Source organism: Lates calcarifer, linkage group LG1 (genome assembly GCF_001640805.2).
Source record: "Lates calcarifer isolate ASB-BC8 linkage group LG1, TLL_Latcal_v3, whole genome shotgun sequence".
Lineage (NCBI taxonomy): Eukaryota > Metazoa > Chordata > Actinopteri > Centropomidae > Lates > Lates calcarifer.
In genome coordinates this window covers 22,862,229-22,878,119 of record NC_066833.1, presented here as the reverse complement: position 1 = coordinate 22,878,119, position 15,891 = coordinate 22,862,229, and the positions used below count along the sequence as shown (strand labels likewise).

The window sequence follows — 15,891 nt, the reverse complement described above, 5'->3', positions numbered from 1 at the left end:
TTTTAAAATGTAGGAGTAAATAAAATCCTTTGAAATAGTTTTGCATTTAAAAATCCATAGCAGTACACACAGAAATGATGCATACCTGGAGGAGGGTTTAAATAGACACTGTTACAGGTCAGAAGTTTCTTAATGAACTGGAAATATTCCAGGCTGTATTGCATTCGGTTGTGCATGAATTGGACGTTCTGCTTGCGGACGCTGCACTCGATGACACCAGGCATCTTGACCTGATGCGGCTTGGTGGAGGAGATCGTCAGCTCCGAGATGTATTTGACAAGCTCGCTGTCCTTGTCCAGTGAGTCCATTCGCTCATAGAAAAGGATGTAGGCATTCCACCAGCGCTTCTGCCTCCGGTACGACATCCTTTTCATCATATGATCGAACACCTCGCCCATGTACTCCCCTCCAAAGCACTGGTTCTTCATCTCCTCCTCATCGTCCATCTTGCACTCAGTCACATCACCATCATCAAACTTGTACCAGCGGTTCTTCTCGCCATCGCCCCCATTCCTCTGGATTATGTAGGAGTAGTAGTGTCCTCCACTAGCCTGGCCTGAGTGGACCAGCACTCCCACCAGACGATACTTGGAGCTACCCGGTGGTGTGGGTTCAGAGGGCTCGTTCTGTTGGATCACCTGGTTCTCCGGGTTGACGTCATCGCCCTCTAGTTTGGCCACACCAGCTACTGTATACGGCTCCATGTCCAGCTCCCTGGGGAACTCAAAGTAGTCATTAAACTTGATGGCACACTCCCTCTCCCAGTCATAGTCAAAGCGTTTCAGCTGGATGGCCAGGACCGGTGGCAGCTTCTTAATCAGCAGGCGCTTCACTGTGTCCACCTGAACAAGGAGAGTAAATACTAGATTACCTCTCTGGCCCTTTAAATTTTTTATAGAAGATAATGAGGAAGAGAAAACAAATCATTTCAGTAAACCATGGGGCAGCCATTAATGCTTCCTCTATTTTCCCATGGCACACTGTGCTGTCCACTGGATCAGTGCTCCATTCTCACCTTCTTATTACACTTCTCACAGTGGTAGGCATTGGCTCCCTCCAGCAGATCTCCTTTAACATACTGCTCCATGGAGTCCAACAGGTTCTGGTGGTTTCTGATGTCTACATTGAGTGTTGTAAATGACTCCTCACACTCATACCTGACAACACAAATAAATTATTAGGTAAGGCCTTCTTTATTTCTGAGACTATTTTCAGTAACTAAGCAGAAGGCAAAGGACTGCACTCACCTGTGGGGACATCCCTGACAGATCTTCTGGTCAGCAAAGGATCCTCCCAGCACCTTGCTCAGCATGGCAGGGTGGCCCAGGGCTTTCAGAGCTTCATCCAGACTGTCCACCAAAGAGTTGAAAAACTCCAAAGCGTCGTGCTGTTCTCGCAAGTTCACTGGCTCACCCCATAACCTAAAAAGGATGGAATAGAGAGAAGACTATTAGACACAATCGAGTGCAAAATAGGCAAAAACCAGTGCCAATCAAGATGACTGTGAGTCTTTGAAATACCTGAACTGTTTCCAGAATCCCCTAGGGACATAGTACTGCAGTCTGGATGCAGCCAGATGGCCAAAGATGACCTGTAGGTGACGCAGTACCCCAATGTTGTACTCTTTCCTGTCCTCTGACTTACTGGAGGGCTTATCATCAAACTGATGATGGTAGCTGAACACCTCATCACGAGGATCCACATTACTCTGTGAAGACAAAACACACAGATGAAACATCAATAACCACATCTCCCTGAGTCCACAACTACTACTTTATGTCCTGGTGCAACCTCAACTGGGGAAAGGGACTTAAAATTCATCATTTTGTCAATCACTAAATGCTGAGATAAGGATAAACATCTTCAAGCTTTATGGCAATGCAAACCCTCACAATACCTCATTCTCCTGTTTCTCATCCCCTGACATGTCATCATCCACATCAGTGCCCGTGCCCTCGATGGCCAGGATGCCATTGCGGATAGGAGGGATCATGTACAGCTGCTGAATGACAGAGTTCATGTAGCAGGTGGCCCCGGCGTTCTTCAGACCTACAAAGCCTTTGTTGGGCCGTGGCCCCACTGGAGGCAAGTACTCCCACTCTGTCAACGTTTCACAACCTGGAAAAGAGAGGGAAGGAAAAACACGTTCATGGATACTGTAATTTACAAATTGTCGGTGGAATCCATCTGTAAAACTGCCACGCTGGCGTCTCCTTACCTAAGTAGTACATGTCAGTCAGAGTGTCGACTATCTGTTTGAGGTTGCGAACACAGCCGACAGCCAGCGCCACCAGGAGCTCAAAGCCAGCGTTGATGGATGCAGGGGTGCTGCACACTGGGATGGCCTGCTCTGTGGGGAACTCCCCACTCTTCATGTACTGAAGGTAAACATTAGATGCTGGGAAGATGAAGTCGTCAATCAGCTCCTGATCAAGAAGAAAAAGGGAGGTTGCTTCTTAGTCATGTCATAAAAGAGGAAAAGAGATTTTTTTCTTGTTAAATTGCCTCTATCAGGTATGGTCTGTTTATTGTACCTTTATGAGGTTCGCTCCTCCCTTCTCACAGCCGATGTAATATTTCTTCTCTGGTGTCTGGAAGGCTAGAAGTTCTTTGGTAACCCCAAGGTGGCCCTCCAGGATGGTCTCCTCCACACCAGTCTCCCCCGTCCTCTTAACTTCATCCTGTGAAATGCAAACATTATACACCATTAACTCTGCAACACAATCAATCGAAATGATAAACTCAAATTATATTTTTCAGTAGGTGTATCACAACACGATGGACTAAATATTTGAGTTACTAAAAACTGATCATGAACATATGGTTAATAGGCAGTTTTACCCTTATCCGTTTTAGCCAGTCGATCTCATTGTTGAGCAGCACCTCAGCATTTGGCAGGTTGATGTTGCTGTTATAGGCATAGTTCAGCAGATGTCTGAGCAAAGTGAAATAGTCCCCAGCATGTTTGGCTCGCTCCTTGGCTGTACTCTAGACATAGACACGGACAATTTGAAATTAGGATCCTGTAAGCAGTTAACTGATAAAATGTCTGACACTATGGTAATGCATTAAGAACACAAGGCATAAAGCCACTCACCCCTAGCACAGTGAAGAGAAGGGTGATAAAGAAAAGGAGGGGTCGATGGCCCATACAGCACCTAGTTGCCATTAGGAAAAACTGCTCTTGGGCCATCTGACGAACAGATCTGTCAAAGACAAACAGCATCAGTATCATTGCATTCAGTCAAAAACTATAAAAGGCTACAGATGATATGGATGGTTCAGTCAGTTTGTTTCAGGATGTTTCAGTCAGTTAATTTGTGCTTCAGCAGTTGGATAGAAACTATACTGGTTTACTTACTTGCTATGGCAGTGTAGCAGCAAGTCTATGATGAAGGTTTGCCAAGCCTTCTCCTTACTGAGTGTGTCCAGAGCCGTGGGCATGAGGGCAAAACACAGTGTCATCACTTCTAGGGCCTCACAGCACACCTGCTCATCTTCCCCATCTGGCTCCTTGGCTGCATTGGTCTAACAAGAAAAAGAAAGGTGAAAGAGATAATGAAAAAATACTGTGCTCAACTTAGGACCTTTTGCTCATAGTTATACAAGTCTGTAGATCTATGATGGACTGATGCAGAAGAGACTTTATTCCATTGTGAAAGTCTGTGTTGCACAACCATCACTCTAATGTGCTCCTGCTTCCTATTCAATTGATTACACTTAAGCTGTTTTTGAAAGTACTTTCAAAGGTTAATATCAAAGGTTGATATCAAAATGCAACTGAACATGTACCTTCTCATATATCTTGCTGATTTCTTCATTGGAACTGAAGACAAGTTGCACAGTACCACAGCCTGATGCCCACACTATTTTCTGTACCGCTCGGATCACACAAATGTCTGGGATGTACTTTGATGCCTGGAAGAAATTCTGGTGAAAAAATAGTCCCATATAAACTATTATTACAAATTGCACCACTCCACAAAAACAAATTTATATCCACTCGCCCAGTTTTTGTTTGAACTTATATTTCTTATGATCCTCTTATAAGATATTACTTTAAATATCAAATTTTCAAGAGTGGGTATCTACCTTTATCACCAGCTTCTCAATTCATTAAAATTCATTCATCCATCCCCTTAAATTTTTTGTTACCTCATCAGAAATCTGCTGGGCCAGGCGGATGGCTACGTTGCGCAGCATGCATTCTGAGGCAGGGTTAGGGATGTTTTGCAGGGCACTCTGGAGAACCAGCGCCTGGTCATGAGTGGCCTGGTTAATCTGTAGACAATGCAGGGCAGGTGATGGCAGAGTGAACAAAGATAAAGACATGTCAGTAGAAATATGGCAGTCAACTATTGAGGAACTAGTTATACAGGTCTGTGCAAGCTCTGTGTGTGGCCTAACCGGAGAGACGGGAATATTTCCCTCTGCGTTGGGCTGGCAGGCCTCAGCCACAGCCTTCACATGTCCAAAACCCACAGCAGTCAGGAGGAGCTTGGCAATTTTCAGCGCATTGAGATATGCCCCACGCCGAGTCTCCATATCTGCCGATGGGAGGAAGTTATTCCTGGTGAGCATGCTCAGCACCAGGGGCAGCCCGCCACTCTTCAAGAAGTTGTACTGGAAGTCACTGGCGTCCTCGCCCAGGGTGGCACTGGCTGGCATTAGCAAAGCATACACAACCTAGAACATGGGCAAGAAGAGTGTGAAGCATCTTACAGATGAACAGACATGGGTTAGGAACAATGGGCCTTGTCTTGCACAGCAGGATTACTGGGTTATCTGGGTGTCCTTAGAGAGTGTAAACAGAAACTGAAACGTGGAAAATGGATTCCATTTATGTAGTCATCCAGCTAACACAGTAATCACGCTTTGTGGGGCTGACAAGATATTTATGTACTATTTTATGATTGCCACTGGGGTTGTAGCACAGCTGCTCACACACCAATTAACACACAGTGATACACTATGGTATCTTAGACCACTCAGGCTAAGAACACAAAAATGTGGTTTTCATAGTACATAATTACCACAGCTTGTGATGCAAAGGTACACCACCACTCACCTCAATGAGGTAGAGCACTTGTGAGGGTGAAGGGCCGAAGAAGCGCGAGTCCAGGGAAGGACTGAGGCTGTTCTCACCGAGCTTGGCGTGGTCCAGACAAACAGCTCTCAGATTCTCCACTGTAGTGTTATCTGAGGATACAACAACATGGTACTGAGCTACCACTGCCTGCGTAGGTGTATGTTTTCCCCCCAAGTGAACTGGTTGAAAAAAAATATTGTGAGTGCAGGTGCGTGTATACCTGGGGGCATGAGTTTCATGAGAACTCGAGCTCCATCTCTAAGCAGAGGCATGTTGAGGTTGCAGCCCAGGTCAGCCACTTGCCACAGGAAGGAGATGTAGCGCAGATGCAGTGACATAATCTGTAAAATATGGCAGAGGGTGATATAGTATACACAGTGATACATCTCTGTGTGGTAAATTCAGTGTTAGAAGAGATTGTAGTTTTGGAGTTGTGTGTGTGTGTGTGCGTGTATATACAGCTAATAGAACATTTGTGCTTTAAAAACTCACCACACCAGGAAGACAGCTCTCCACCTCAGGGTTGGGCCCATCACTATAGTGGTTGCCATGGTTACCAGGAGAGCCAGTGGATGAGTCAGAGGAGCTGTCTGGGCTTGAGGGCATGTTGGCACTCACCTGGGTCAGCTTGGCTGTGATCAGCTATACAAAAAACATGACAGCAAGGTTGTGTAAAGGTTTCTCCACATAACCACTCTACACTTGAATTCAAAGACACATACACGCAGTACATTTTCACTTCAAAATCTTCCCTTTGATGTGGACACAATGGCTAAAGTCATATTATTTTAATGCATTATTAAGGAACAATAGATATAAAAGCACTTATTACATTTATATAAAACCACAGCACCTGTCTTCAATAGAACATTTCTTTTTTAAGTGCTACAGAAGAGCATGTTCTCACCGTTTTGTCCTTCAAATTGAGCTGCCCAATCAGCTTCCTGTCGTCAGCTGGATCAACAACCTCTCCACCAATAAAGAGCTCTATCTTGGTATGTGCAGCATTAGCTTTGATCCTGGTAAGGATGCCACGCCGAACTGAGCCAATTGTGTCATTAGTATGTGACCAGATATCCAGGTCATCTACCTGACGGCCTTGGTTGGGGAAACGTACGATCAATGTGATGTGCTTCCCACGGAAAGCTCTGTAAGAGAAATGGAATAAAAAGATTTCAGTCATGGTAATAAATGTGAATAAGGCAAAAACAGACTCAAACAGTCTTGTTCTGGAGCATACACACACTAAAACAGGGGTCTTCAGTTATGTTGGGGAACAACTTACTAGATTGCAAGTAGGTAATACACATTTATGATATGTGTAAAAATGCTTAATGCTGTGGCTGGGTTGGCATTCATGTTGAATAAGTTTATTTATACTGAAACTCATGGTACTGAAGCACATGGAGACTATTTTAATGTCAAAGCCACAGCCAATTAATGTGTAGTGATATACTGATGATAAACATAGCACTGCTTCATTGTGACTGTACCTGGACATAGGCAGTATAGTCCTCTCCTCATGGTAGTCACTGTCACACTCATTGATGTACTCTTTGAGCACAGTGAGAACTCGCACCATCCGGATGGCCTCCTGACGGGCACAGTTGATGCTGTCTTTGTCTCCATCCAACACACACAGGGTGTCATAGGATGCCTTCAGACGGTCAAAACATGACTGGATGAAATCCTCATGAATTTCAACCTAAAAGGGAGAAACCAATAAAGAGGTGCTCTTTGTTATTACACCAAATTATTTGAGATGACCTCTAAATATTAGACTTTCGAACTCAAGAAGAGAAAAAACAAACAGAAGCCCATTACACTTCTGCTCTAACTGAATCAGGACAGTCCCAGTACCTGATTGACTTGTAGTTTTGGTCCGAGGTTGGTATAAATCTCTTTCAGCAGGTCGATTGCTCGGCTGGCGATGTCATCACTTCCTTGAATTACCACCTGGAAGAGAGGAGAATATAAATATTCTCAGAGCCTGCAGTCTGACTATCATATATAGATGTCTGTGGTGTTCCAAAGCACTAAAGAGGAGCCTCATTACAGACCATTCAGAACACATGAGGGGGCAAGACACCTCTTACTACAGGACTGCTGTTTGTTCTTGCAATATGGTGGTAAACATAACTCCTAAGTGTAAAAGACGAGTCACTAAACAAGCTCACTTAAATTACCAGAGCAAAGAATTACAAATATTGTCAAGTGTACTTGAGTATTATGAGTATGAGTTTACAATATACAACTATTAGTACTTACCACTGGGTGGCCTACCCAGGTAATAAATAAAATAAAATCACTTGGTTTCAATTTAGGTAAATCTTATTTTAGAAGGGCTTACTTCACTGTCAAACTAAACTCAAATTAAGTTTTGGGCACCAACCTGTCTGAGTTCTGAGCGCTGCAGTAACCGAGAGGGGACTAGAGGCTTCTCTGTGCGCAGCCACCTAACTAGTGTCTACCAATAATCTGCATGTGAAGCATTTAGGGGACATCTGTTAATTTTAGCTATAGAAAATAGCCTGGCTTACACTCTCCCCCTCTTACTGCATCTGCATACACAATGATCACACACCTCACCGCCCATTAGTTCAAGGTAAATTGTCAAGGTGTGGGAAACACTGAATGTGTTAGTAAATCCCCTCAGCGTTACAGTCACACCTAACAAAACTGGCTTTTTTTGGGGGGGGGGTCCTCAATAAATGTGAATAATGCCAGTCATACTGCCATTCTGCCCACTGAACAACTCGTCCTTTGATAATGCAATTCCTACCCCCAGGCTACAGTGATCAGAGTACAGTACTGACAAACATTAGTACTGCAAGAGCATCTGTTGCTCACATGTGCACCAAGCTTTGACCACTTATATCAAAGCTTTTGTTATTAAAAGCAGAGAGCACAAGTATAGACAGCCTGACAAATGACTTTTTGAACAGGAACAGACAGTTCACCTACAACGTGACACATATGTCAACATATGTCAACTTCCAACCAGGAACCTTCAAAATCAGGTCATCTGTCTGTCAGGTCAAGAGATTTAAGCAGTCCTCGGGGGGGCTAAATGGAGAGTCTTTAAGGTATTCAATATTGGAATGGAAAGAAAATAGGCTCTAAATCTGCCACCCTCCCCAATAAACAAAAACATCTACTGTCATGTTCCTGTTGCAACAAATTTCCTCACCCTCCAGAGGTAGTCCAAGCCTATTAGTTCCAGGTCATCCATCATGTAGGCCCTGCGCTTTGCTACCAGCTTGCCCTCCCTGCAGTTGACAGCTTTGAAGAACCTCTCAAAGCATTTCATGCCATTCTCCGTAAGCAGAGATGGGTCCAACTGGAAGAACATTGTTCTCAAAGAAGTCCTTATTGATGTCTGGGTCCAGGTCTGGCTCATCACCCATCAGCTTGGAGTACCTATTGGGTGGCAGGGAAGTAACACAGCATTCAGACCAGACATGTTTGCTGATTAACAAAGGCAATGACATTAATTCAAGCCAAAGGCAAGAAAAGATAAAATCAAACAGTACCATTTGAAGCAGGCCTCACGGTCACAGAGGAACACTGCATTCTCAGCCAAACACTTCCAGATCTGCTTGGCCTGAGGGGCGCACAGCCACAACTGGCCATCCTTTAGCAGGAACCTGACAAAAAGACACGAAAGAAGATCAATAGTGGACACTGGTGGCCTGAGGGTTAGAGAAACCTGCTTGTGAAGGTCACACAGTTGGTCCCAGACTTGCATCATAATTGCCAGTGGGGTGAAGTCAGGCAGTAGCACTTGCTTCTCCCTAATTATCTACCATTGTCCTTGAACAAGGTGCTTTTCTGAGGCAACTTAGTGGCAAGTCTGGTGATGCACTGTGTAGCTCCTATAGTCACATGGTGTTGTATTTTCCTCGCTACATTACAATGCATAAATATTATCCTTGACTTTGACAATGAGGTTGTAAAAACCAAAACAGATGATGATGGCTGTCGAGAACTTCCAAGTGTTGCTCAAATGCAACTGTGTTGTTTTTCTTTCTTTTTTTTCTTTAATTGACCAAATTTGTCTTTGAATGGGATTGGGTGGATACAGTTGCAATGTGCTGGCAGTTTGAGCTGATCTGAGCTAACTCACTGTAAGAGATTTTTCCCACTTAACTCACAGCCTGATAATGACAATTTGTACCTTTTTTCTCCTATTCCTAGTTGTACTCTCAGCTTTTAGGAAATTATATCACTCTTGCTGATTATATTAGATTTGTGTGTGAGACGGATGAGTCATACCTCAGGAAGTTGAGTCGTTCCTGGACTTCCTGGACATGGCTGTAGCGGCTTCCAGGCCTGACTGTCTGGGGGTCAAACTCAGCTTGTTCTTCTGTAAAAACACACAAGAATAGTCAGACTGCAGACAGTGCTCATCCCACTGCTGTATCTATAAAAATGACATGTCCAACTAATACAAGGTGCCACTTCTGGCCATGACAAAGTACCTTTGGAGAACTGCCTCATGGTCTCCATGTAGGCTGAGAGGTTCTCAGCCACCAAAGTCACCAAAGCATGGTTATGCTGCAGCTGGTTGATCAGATCATGGCGGTAAAACACATGAGGACTTCTCTGGGTTTGACTGAGGAGAAAACAGCAGGAGGAGCAGTGGATATAATGGGGACAAAAACAGATAATAAGTGAGGAAGGAAAAAACTAAAAAAAAACAAATGAAAGCTGACATTAAATACCTTTAGCAACATAATTTCTGATTAAGAAAACATAGCATGACTGATTTCTCATTTGTTTCTATCAGGGACGTACAGAAAGCAGCTTTTGGTGTATTTGTATGTGTGTGTGTGTATATGCATGTCATAGAATAACCAGCAGAAGAAGTCATATCAATAAAGGGCATTTCCTGCCTTGTTTCCCACACAAAAAAATTTTTTTTTGGCTTTGAAAACCAAATAGGACAATTTTGATGGCCACCATACCACAAGAGCCACATGGCAATCCGATACATACAAAAATTATTCCAAATTATCAATGATTAATTTATTGGGGGAAAAAAAGAGTTGGGTCATTTGCTTTATCAAAATACTGCAGTCACATTATGACTCTTCAAAAATCGAAATGCATATTTGAATAAGTGGGTCGAAGGCATGAAATACCCCTGATATTTCGCACTGAATGATTTGAGCTGAAAGGAGCTGGCATCAGGAAGAATGGGGCTCCATCTCAAAGGACCTTTCATTTAGGTGTGTAACTAACTAGTTTAAAGGACTATTCTGTGTATAAACTATGGCTTGTGTTCAGTACTGACAAACTGCACAGAAACTCCCACCAAGTGCATCAACAGATATCATGCACATTGGACAGATGTCTGCTCTTCAGAAATGATGCAACCACACCTTGTACACTGTTAAAATCAGTGACCACACCTTGACTTTATCTAACCTGAAATTGCATTAAAAACAAACAAAACAAAACAAGACCACACTGCATTTCATGGCATTTTCTTATTATATTGATATATAATGAAATCTGGTGACAAAAAACTATGACAATAATCTAAGAGTAAAAATAATGCGAATTATGAGCGATTATCGACAACAGAGCCTATTTATACGTTATATTACAGGATTGTTGATACAGCTATTGATGTTCAGTATCATCTATGTTTCTCTTTAGGTTTCATTGTCAATTTGTTAAACCTAAGTTCAAGTGCTGGAGTGTCAGTGGATGAGCTGCCAAGGTTTCTAATTGCAAGAGCAGGGAAGGTATAATTTAATATTCCCCGCACGGTCCCAAAATTTAGAGCTACATGCTTACCTGTAAGTCAGAATACAAGTATCTTGTCTAAGTCTTGTCTCTTCCTTGACTGAACTACACAGTACGCAGGACTTTGAACAGGGGCTTGAATGAGGAATCAGTCATTTGAGATGAAACCCAAGAGAGAATTGCTTAAGCGGATTCATGGCAGAGATTTACATTTTATATAGTATGTATTATAAACATGTCAAAGAGAAAGTTAGACTTGACGTAACACAGAAATAGGTAGAACCCTGGAATTAGCACTCAACTTACCCCACTAAGTTCGTTTGTATGTTAATTGGGATTTTCTTTCTGAAAAACAACAGGCATGTATACTACATATTTTCTACAGTGACTATTAAAAAAACACTACTTCAAATCAAAACAATTTACGATTGATGGTGAACAATATGATTTTAAATAAATCTTACAGTATTTTCACAGATTTCCATGGTCATGTTGAATTAAAGCTTTTACTTACACGGCTTGTAGACCCTGGTTAAAAATTCTCGTTTAAGTACCCAAGCTACCTGACAAGTCCAGATAACTGACGACAACAACTAACAAGCTAGCTACCAGACTAGACAGAGAAACAGCTACTCAGCTGTGGACAGAAGTGGGCATTTTGACTGGGTGACGTTATTGGTAAGTTGAGTTTTGGCAAAGGCTTGGAGTGGTTAAGATTGGACCTCAGTCTATCAACATACTCCAGTGCCTTCTAGTTAATGTTTACTTTGTTACAAACAAAGTTAACTGCACCTTTCAGCTCCTTTCAGTGTTCTCAAAAGAAAATCCCTTGCCCCAAACCAATCTAACTAAATAAAATTGTGGCTAACCACCTGTAATGCTTGGTTTAAAGGGGATGTCTCATTATGACCACAAAAATGGGACAGGATTTTAGAAAACACCAAACAGTCAAAGTCTGGAAGTTCAGAGAAAATTTTGTTTAGTAAGAGATTCCCAATATCAGTAAGAAAATGTAGTAAATTTTTGGTGTATTGCCCAGCCCCCGTTGGTTTGCACTGATGGTTAATTAGTGCACTGGGATAATTTGCAGAGGATGGTGTTGTCTTGCAATGGTAAGACACTAAAGAGTCTGGAGAACTTACTGTGGTGGGCACTAAGCATAAGAGCTGAAATGCTTCAGCTCTTGTGCAAATGCAGTGAAATGCCAGGAATGTCAGATGGTCAAAACAGTTTAGAGTCTTGTTGTTCTTGTTGGGTGTTTGTGCATTATGTGCAAAAATAAATATTAATAATTCAGAATAAAACACCTTAAAACTGAACCATATAAAGGCTACTTGCAATCAGAATCCTCATGTATGTGTTACTGCAATATAAAGTTGATTTCTACCATGACCTTACCTAAGGTTTTGAGGAGCTTCTCCAAAGAGGCTACAGATTTCTCTGATTTGCTTCAGGGCAGGGATCACCCATTTGTCATTGGTTCGTAGCTCCTCTATGAAGCGATCTATCCACTGGATTTTCTGAGTGTCTCTGTCCTGTGTGTGACAATTTAACATCCTCAGTATTTGGAGTTTAAATAACTGTTATTTTGCATGCCATTTACCTTCAAACATATTCATTAACAGCCCAACATGTACCTGTGAGCAACTGTAATCCAATATTTTGATGTGAGCACTAAGAGCCTGGTCCATGATGTCTACAGGCACATCATCGCTGTGTGCCAGGTTCCACAACAGGTTGAGGACCTTGTGGGCCATCACACCATCCTTATCATCCTCAGCCAAGCGCCGGATAAGTTCGAGCAGTTTTTCACGCTGCTTCTTGCTGGCATTGGTCCAGCTTGCCTGCACAAGACAAAAAGTACCAAGTCCGAAGGTTAAGGTAGCAGGTACAATAGTATGCTCTTATGTAAGAATGCAGCTGCAATGTCATTAAACCAGACCTGAATAGAATGATTCAGTATAGTGTGTACAAAAAGCCTATATAAACTGTGATTCAGTAACACAACTCTTGCTCACCTTGAAACAGTCAAAAAGATGATCAAGCTGCTCAGGTGAGAAGTCCCATGCAAGCTTGGCCAGAAGGTCATGGACATTCTTCACAATGGCCTCATGCTTACCAGCCTGCAGATTTACAGAGACAACAACCCATTAACAAAATACTTCTAATATACCACCAGATGCCTCAACAGAGGCAGGGATATACCGCGGTTGTAATGTGAACAACTGGATATTAACAGACAACCTTTTTTTTTTTTTTTTTAGCAATGTGCAACTGCAGCTATGTTTCAGTTACAGGAAAATAAGCTCCGACTTGTACCATATGCTTTGATCGGATGTTCTTTTCAATTTCCTTTATTTAACCACGTGAAGTCCCACTGAGGGTCAAAACCTCAATTTTCAAGAGAGACCTGGCCCAAACAGCAGCATCAACAAAACAACAGTTATGGTTAAATAAAATAAGAACATCACCAGTGGAGTGGTTTAAAAAAAAAAAAAAATGTTGCAATTTCAGATTCAAGCTCTCCAGGAGCTAAAATCTCTTTAAATTCACTCAGAGTTATCTTCAGTTGAAATACCTCTGAAGTTCATTCCAGACAGAAGGAACAGCAAAGGTGAATGCATTTTGCCTTTTGAAAGCAAATATAACAAATTTATATTTTTACTTAAATGTCATACTTCTCTCCTCTAGATGTAAAGTGGTCAAAGCCCTAGCAAGCAACACTTGCAGGATAAATAACAATTTTATAGTGAGACCAACACATTTTTGGTCTTCATCAGGGTCGTCTGATGAAGGCTTCATCTGAACCTGATGAGAGGCCACAATATGAAAAGCACTGTTCTCACAACAAGTGGTTCTTTATATTATTTGAGATGCAAATTTGGCCTCTTCAAACTATTTCCCTTCTCCATGCACAAAACACGAAGTTGTGCCAGAAATATCTCCTCTGTTTCTGCTGTAGGTGAGACCAGAGTCATATCTACAGCTGTGTGTACACACAACCTGTTCTGGCATGGTCGGTAGTAAAAACTCCAGTGATATCCGCTAAGTGGCAGGGAGAATGAAAAGCTGACGCCGAGGTCAGGTTTTAATCTAAAAGCATGCCAGTTTGTCGTAGTCTATCACAAGTCATGCTGTGTTATGTCAGATCACAATTACTCAAGTAGCAGTGCGGCATTGTTGTATTCTTAAGAAGACAACATGTTAAAGGTTTTATCCAATTTTGCCTGTTTTGATCAAATGAAAATAAACCACACTCAATATTATATATCAGCAGAATCACACTACATAATTAAAATACAATAGTAGCATTAGGTGAAGAAGTCTGGAAAGACAAACATCTGCCTGCTTTGTGTCATTTGTCACTCTACAGACCAAGCGACTCATCATTAGAGCAATACTAAAACTATTGTTCGTTGCTGCGTACCTGTGCAGCCCAGATGTTGTCCAGATCCTGCATTGTAAGAGCTTTCTCTTTGATAACGAAGCGAAGGATCTTCTCCAGTTTCTCAACATACTGTGGCTGGTGCAAACTGTCCCTGAGCACAATGGACAGGATGTGGTTCTGCTGGATCCACTCCTGAGGCAGTACGAGGCGACACAGAAAGGACAAGTGTATTTTAGAGACAAAGAAATTTTTGATGCCAGGTACAAAAGTAAAAAACTGATGCGAGTTTACCGCCATGCGCTCTGCAGTCAGCCACTCCTCCTCTTCAGGGTTGTGCCGATGAGTGTAGTAGGACACACTGGAGATCACCTTGTTAACTTCATTTAGTGCATTCATTTTGCCGTTAAAAGAAGAAATTTGCAATAACCTGGGAATAAAAAATTGAGAGTTTGTTTAGTCAACATCAACTCATTTACTGTGTGTGATGATAAACCTGATAAAAACCTTGATCTGATTAAAAGCATTTACATAAAGACGTGATTTTTTTTTTTTTTGGTCTCACCTAAGAATCATTTTTAATCTAAAAATCTCTAAATTCTTCACGGTCTCCTCCTGTCCTGGTACACGAGAAGCCAGATTTTTCAGAGACTTGATTATCATGGACAGTGCGTCGTTTTTGGCTTCATTCTTGGCCTCTTTCTTCAGCTCCTCATCTGTGAGATTCTCTAGAAACTGGGGAACCATCTCGATGACTGGAAGGAAGTACTTCTTTACCGTATGCAATGTGAGGAACTCGTAACACTGGCCAAAAGGCCTGTAACGAAGAGAACACAAAATCAGTGGACAACGATGAAACATGACCAGTCTGACTGCCAGTAGAATGCTATGGAAAGCCCACTGAAATGATGTAGAATATGGTGCGTTTTCAATAAACAACAGTCTCACTTGATAAGTGCAGCGATGATCTGGACGTTCAGTGCTTGGCCGCTCATGAAGCGATCGTGCAACATTTGAAACCCGTTTAACGTGCCAAATTTGTTTATTAAGTCCACCAACCAGCCCTGCCAAAAGGAAACAAAAGAGAGAAAGATTAAACAAACTCAAAAAAACAAAGAAATTTGCAAGTTTTTTTTTCCCCCCAGTTGCATCTCATCTGAGAATGCAATTCCTGGCCATGAGGAAGAAACAGTGTTAAAGGTGGGCAGGGAGAGACTTTAAACAGCTCTGCTTAACTAAGAACGTCACTGCTTTTTAAAAAAGCCAATAAATAATGTAAAGCTTCTGTAAAGTTTGCCCCTCAGTTCAATATTTAGGAATGTCTGATTGGATTGTCAGCCTTAAAAAAGACAAACAGTAGCAAAATCTGACTTAATGGTTGCATAGTGGAACCCTAAGTAGTCTTTGGCCCCGTGCCAACAGAGGCAGACAGGCGAGTGGTGCTGCAGTGCTGTTCATACTGACCCCATGCCCACGCTGTATTCATCACTCTTTCACTATGAAATTCCTATTCTCTGGTGTATCCACCTTCTCTTTTATACAATCTGCTTTCTGACACAAGCACTAAGTGTCTTATGGACTGTGAGTTCCATATTTTTTGTTATCAGGCTACTCCACAGAAGGACTTTCTTTGTCTCACAAGGCCCCTTAGGGTGAGACTAAA

General features: G+C 42.2%; 1 protein-coding gene across 1 annotated transcript in view; it reads right to left on the bottom strand.

Annotated features, from left to right (window-relative positions):
- usp9 (ubiquitin specific peptidase 9) overlaps nt 1-15,891 on the bottom strand; it is a 37,713-nt gene that overhangs the window by 9,984 nt on the left and 11,838 nt on the right. The window contains 31 exon segments of the mRNA XM_018702662.2: nt 86-842; nt 1,016-1,157; nt 1,248-1,421; nt 1,521-1,708; nt 1,898-2,118; nt 2,219-2,426; nt 2,535-2,681; nt 2,842-2,988; nt 3,098-3,206; nt 3,362-3,528; nt 3,793-3,918; nt 4,156-4,281; nt 4,408-4,686; nt 5,069-5,199; nt 5,310-5,430; nt 5,582-5,731; nt 5,997-6,237; nt 6,583-6,794; nt 6,950-7,045; nt 8,280-8,432; nt 8,434-8,509; nt 8,623-8,736; nt 9,365-9,455; nt 9,571-9,704; nt 12,242-12,378; nt 12,481-12,687; nt 12,862-12,966; nt 14,271-14,423; nt 14,523-14,658; nt 14,794-15,045; nt 15,177-15,292. Of these exon segments, the coding sequence (XP_018558178.1) occupies nt 86-842; nt 1,016-1,157; nt 1,248-1,421; nt 1,521-1,708; nt 1,898-2,118; nt 2,219-2,426; nt 2,535-2,681; nt 2,842-2,988; nt 3,098-3,206; nt 3,362-3,528; nt 3,793-3,918; nt 4,156-4,281; nt 4,408-4,686; nt 5,069-5,199; nt 5,310-5,430; nt 5,582-5,731; nt 5,997-6,237; nt 6,583-6,794; nt 6,950-7,045; nt 8,280-8,432; nt 8,434-8,509; nt 8,623-8,736; nt 9,365-9,455; nt 9,571-9,704; nt 12,242-12,378; nt 12,481-12,687; nt 12,862-12,966; nt 14,271-14,423; nt 14,523-14,658; nt 14,794-15,045; nt 15,177-15,292 (5,416 nt within the window).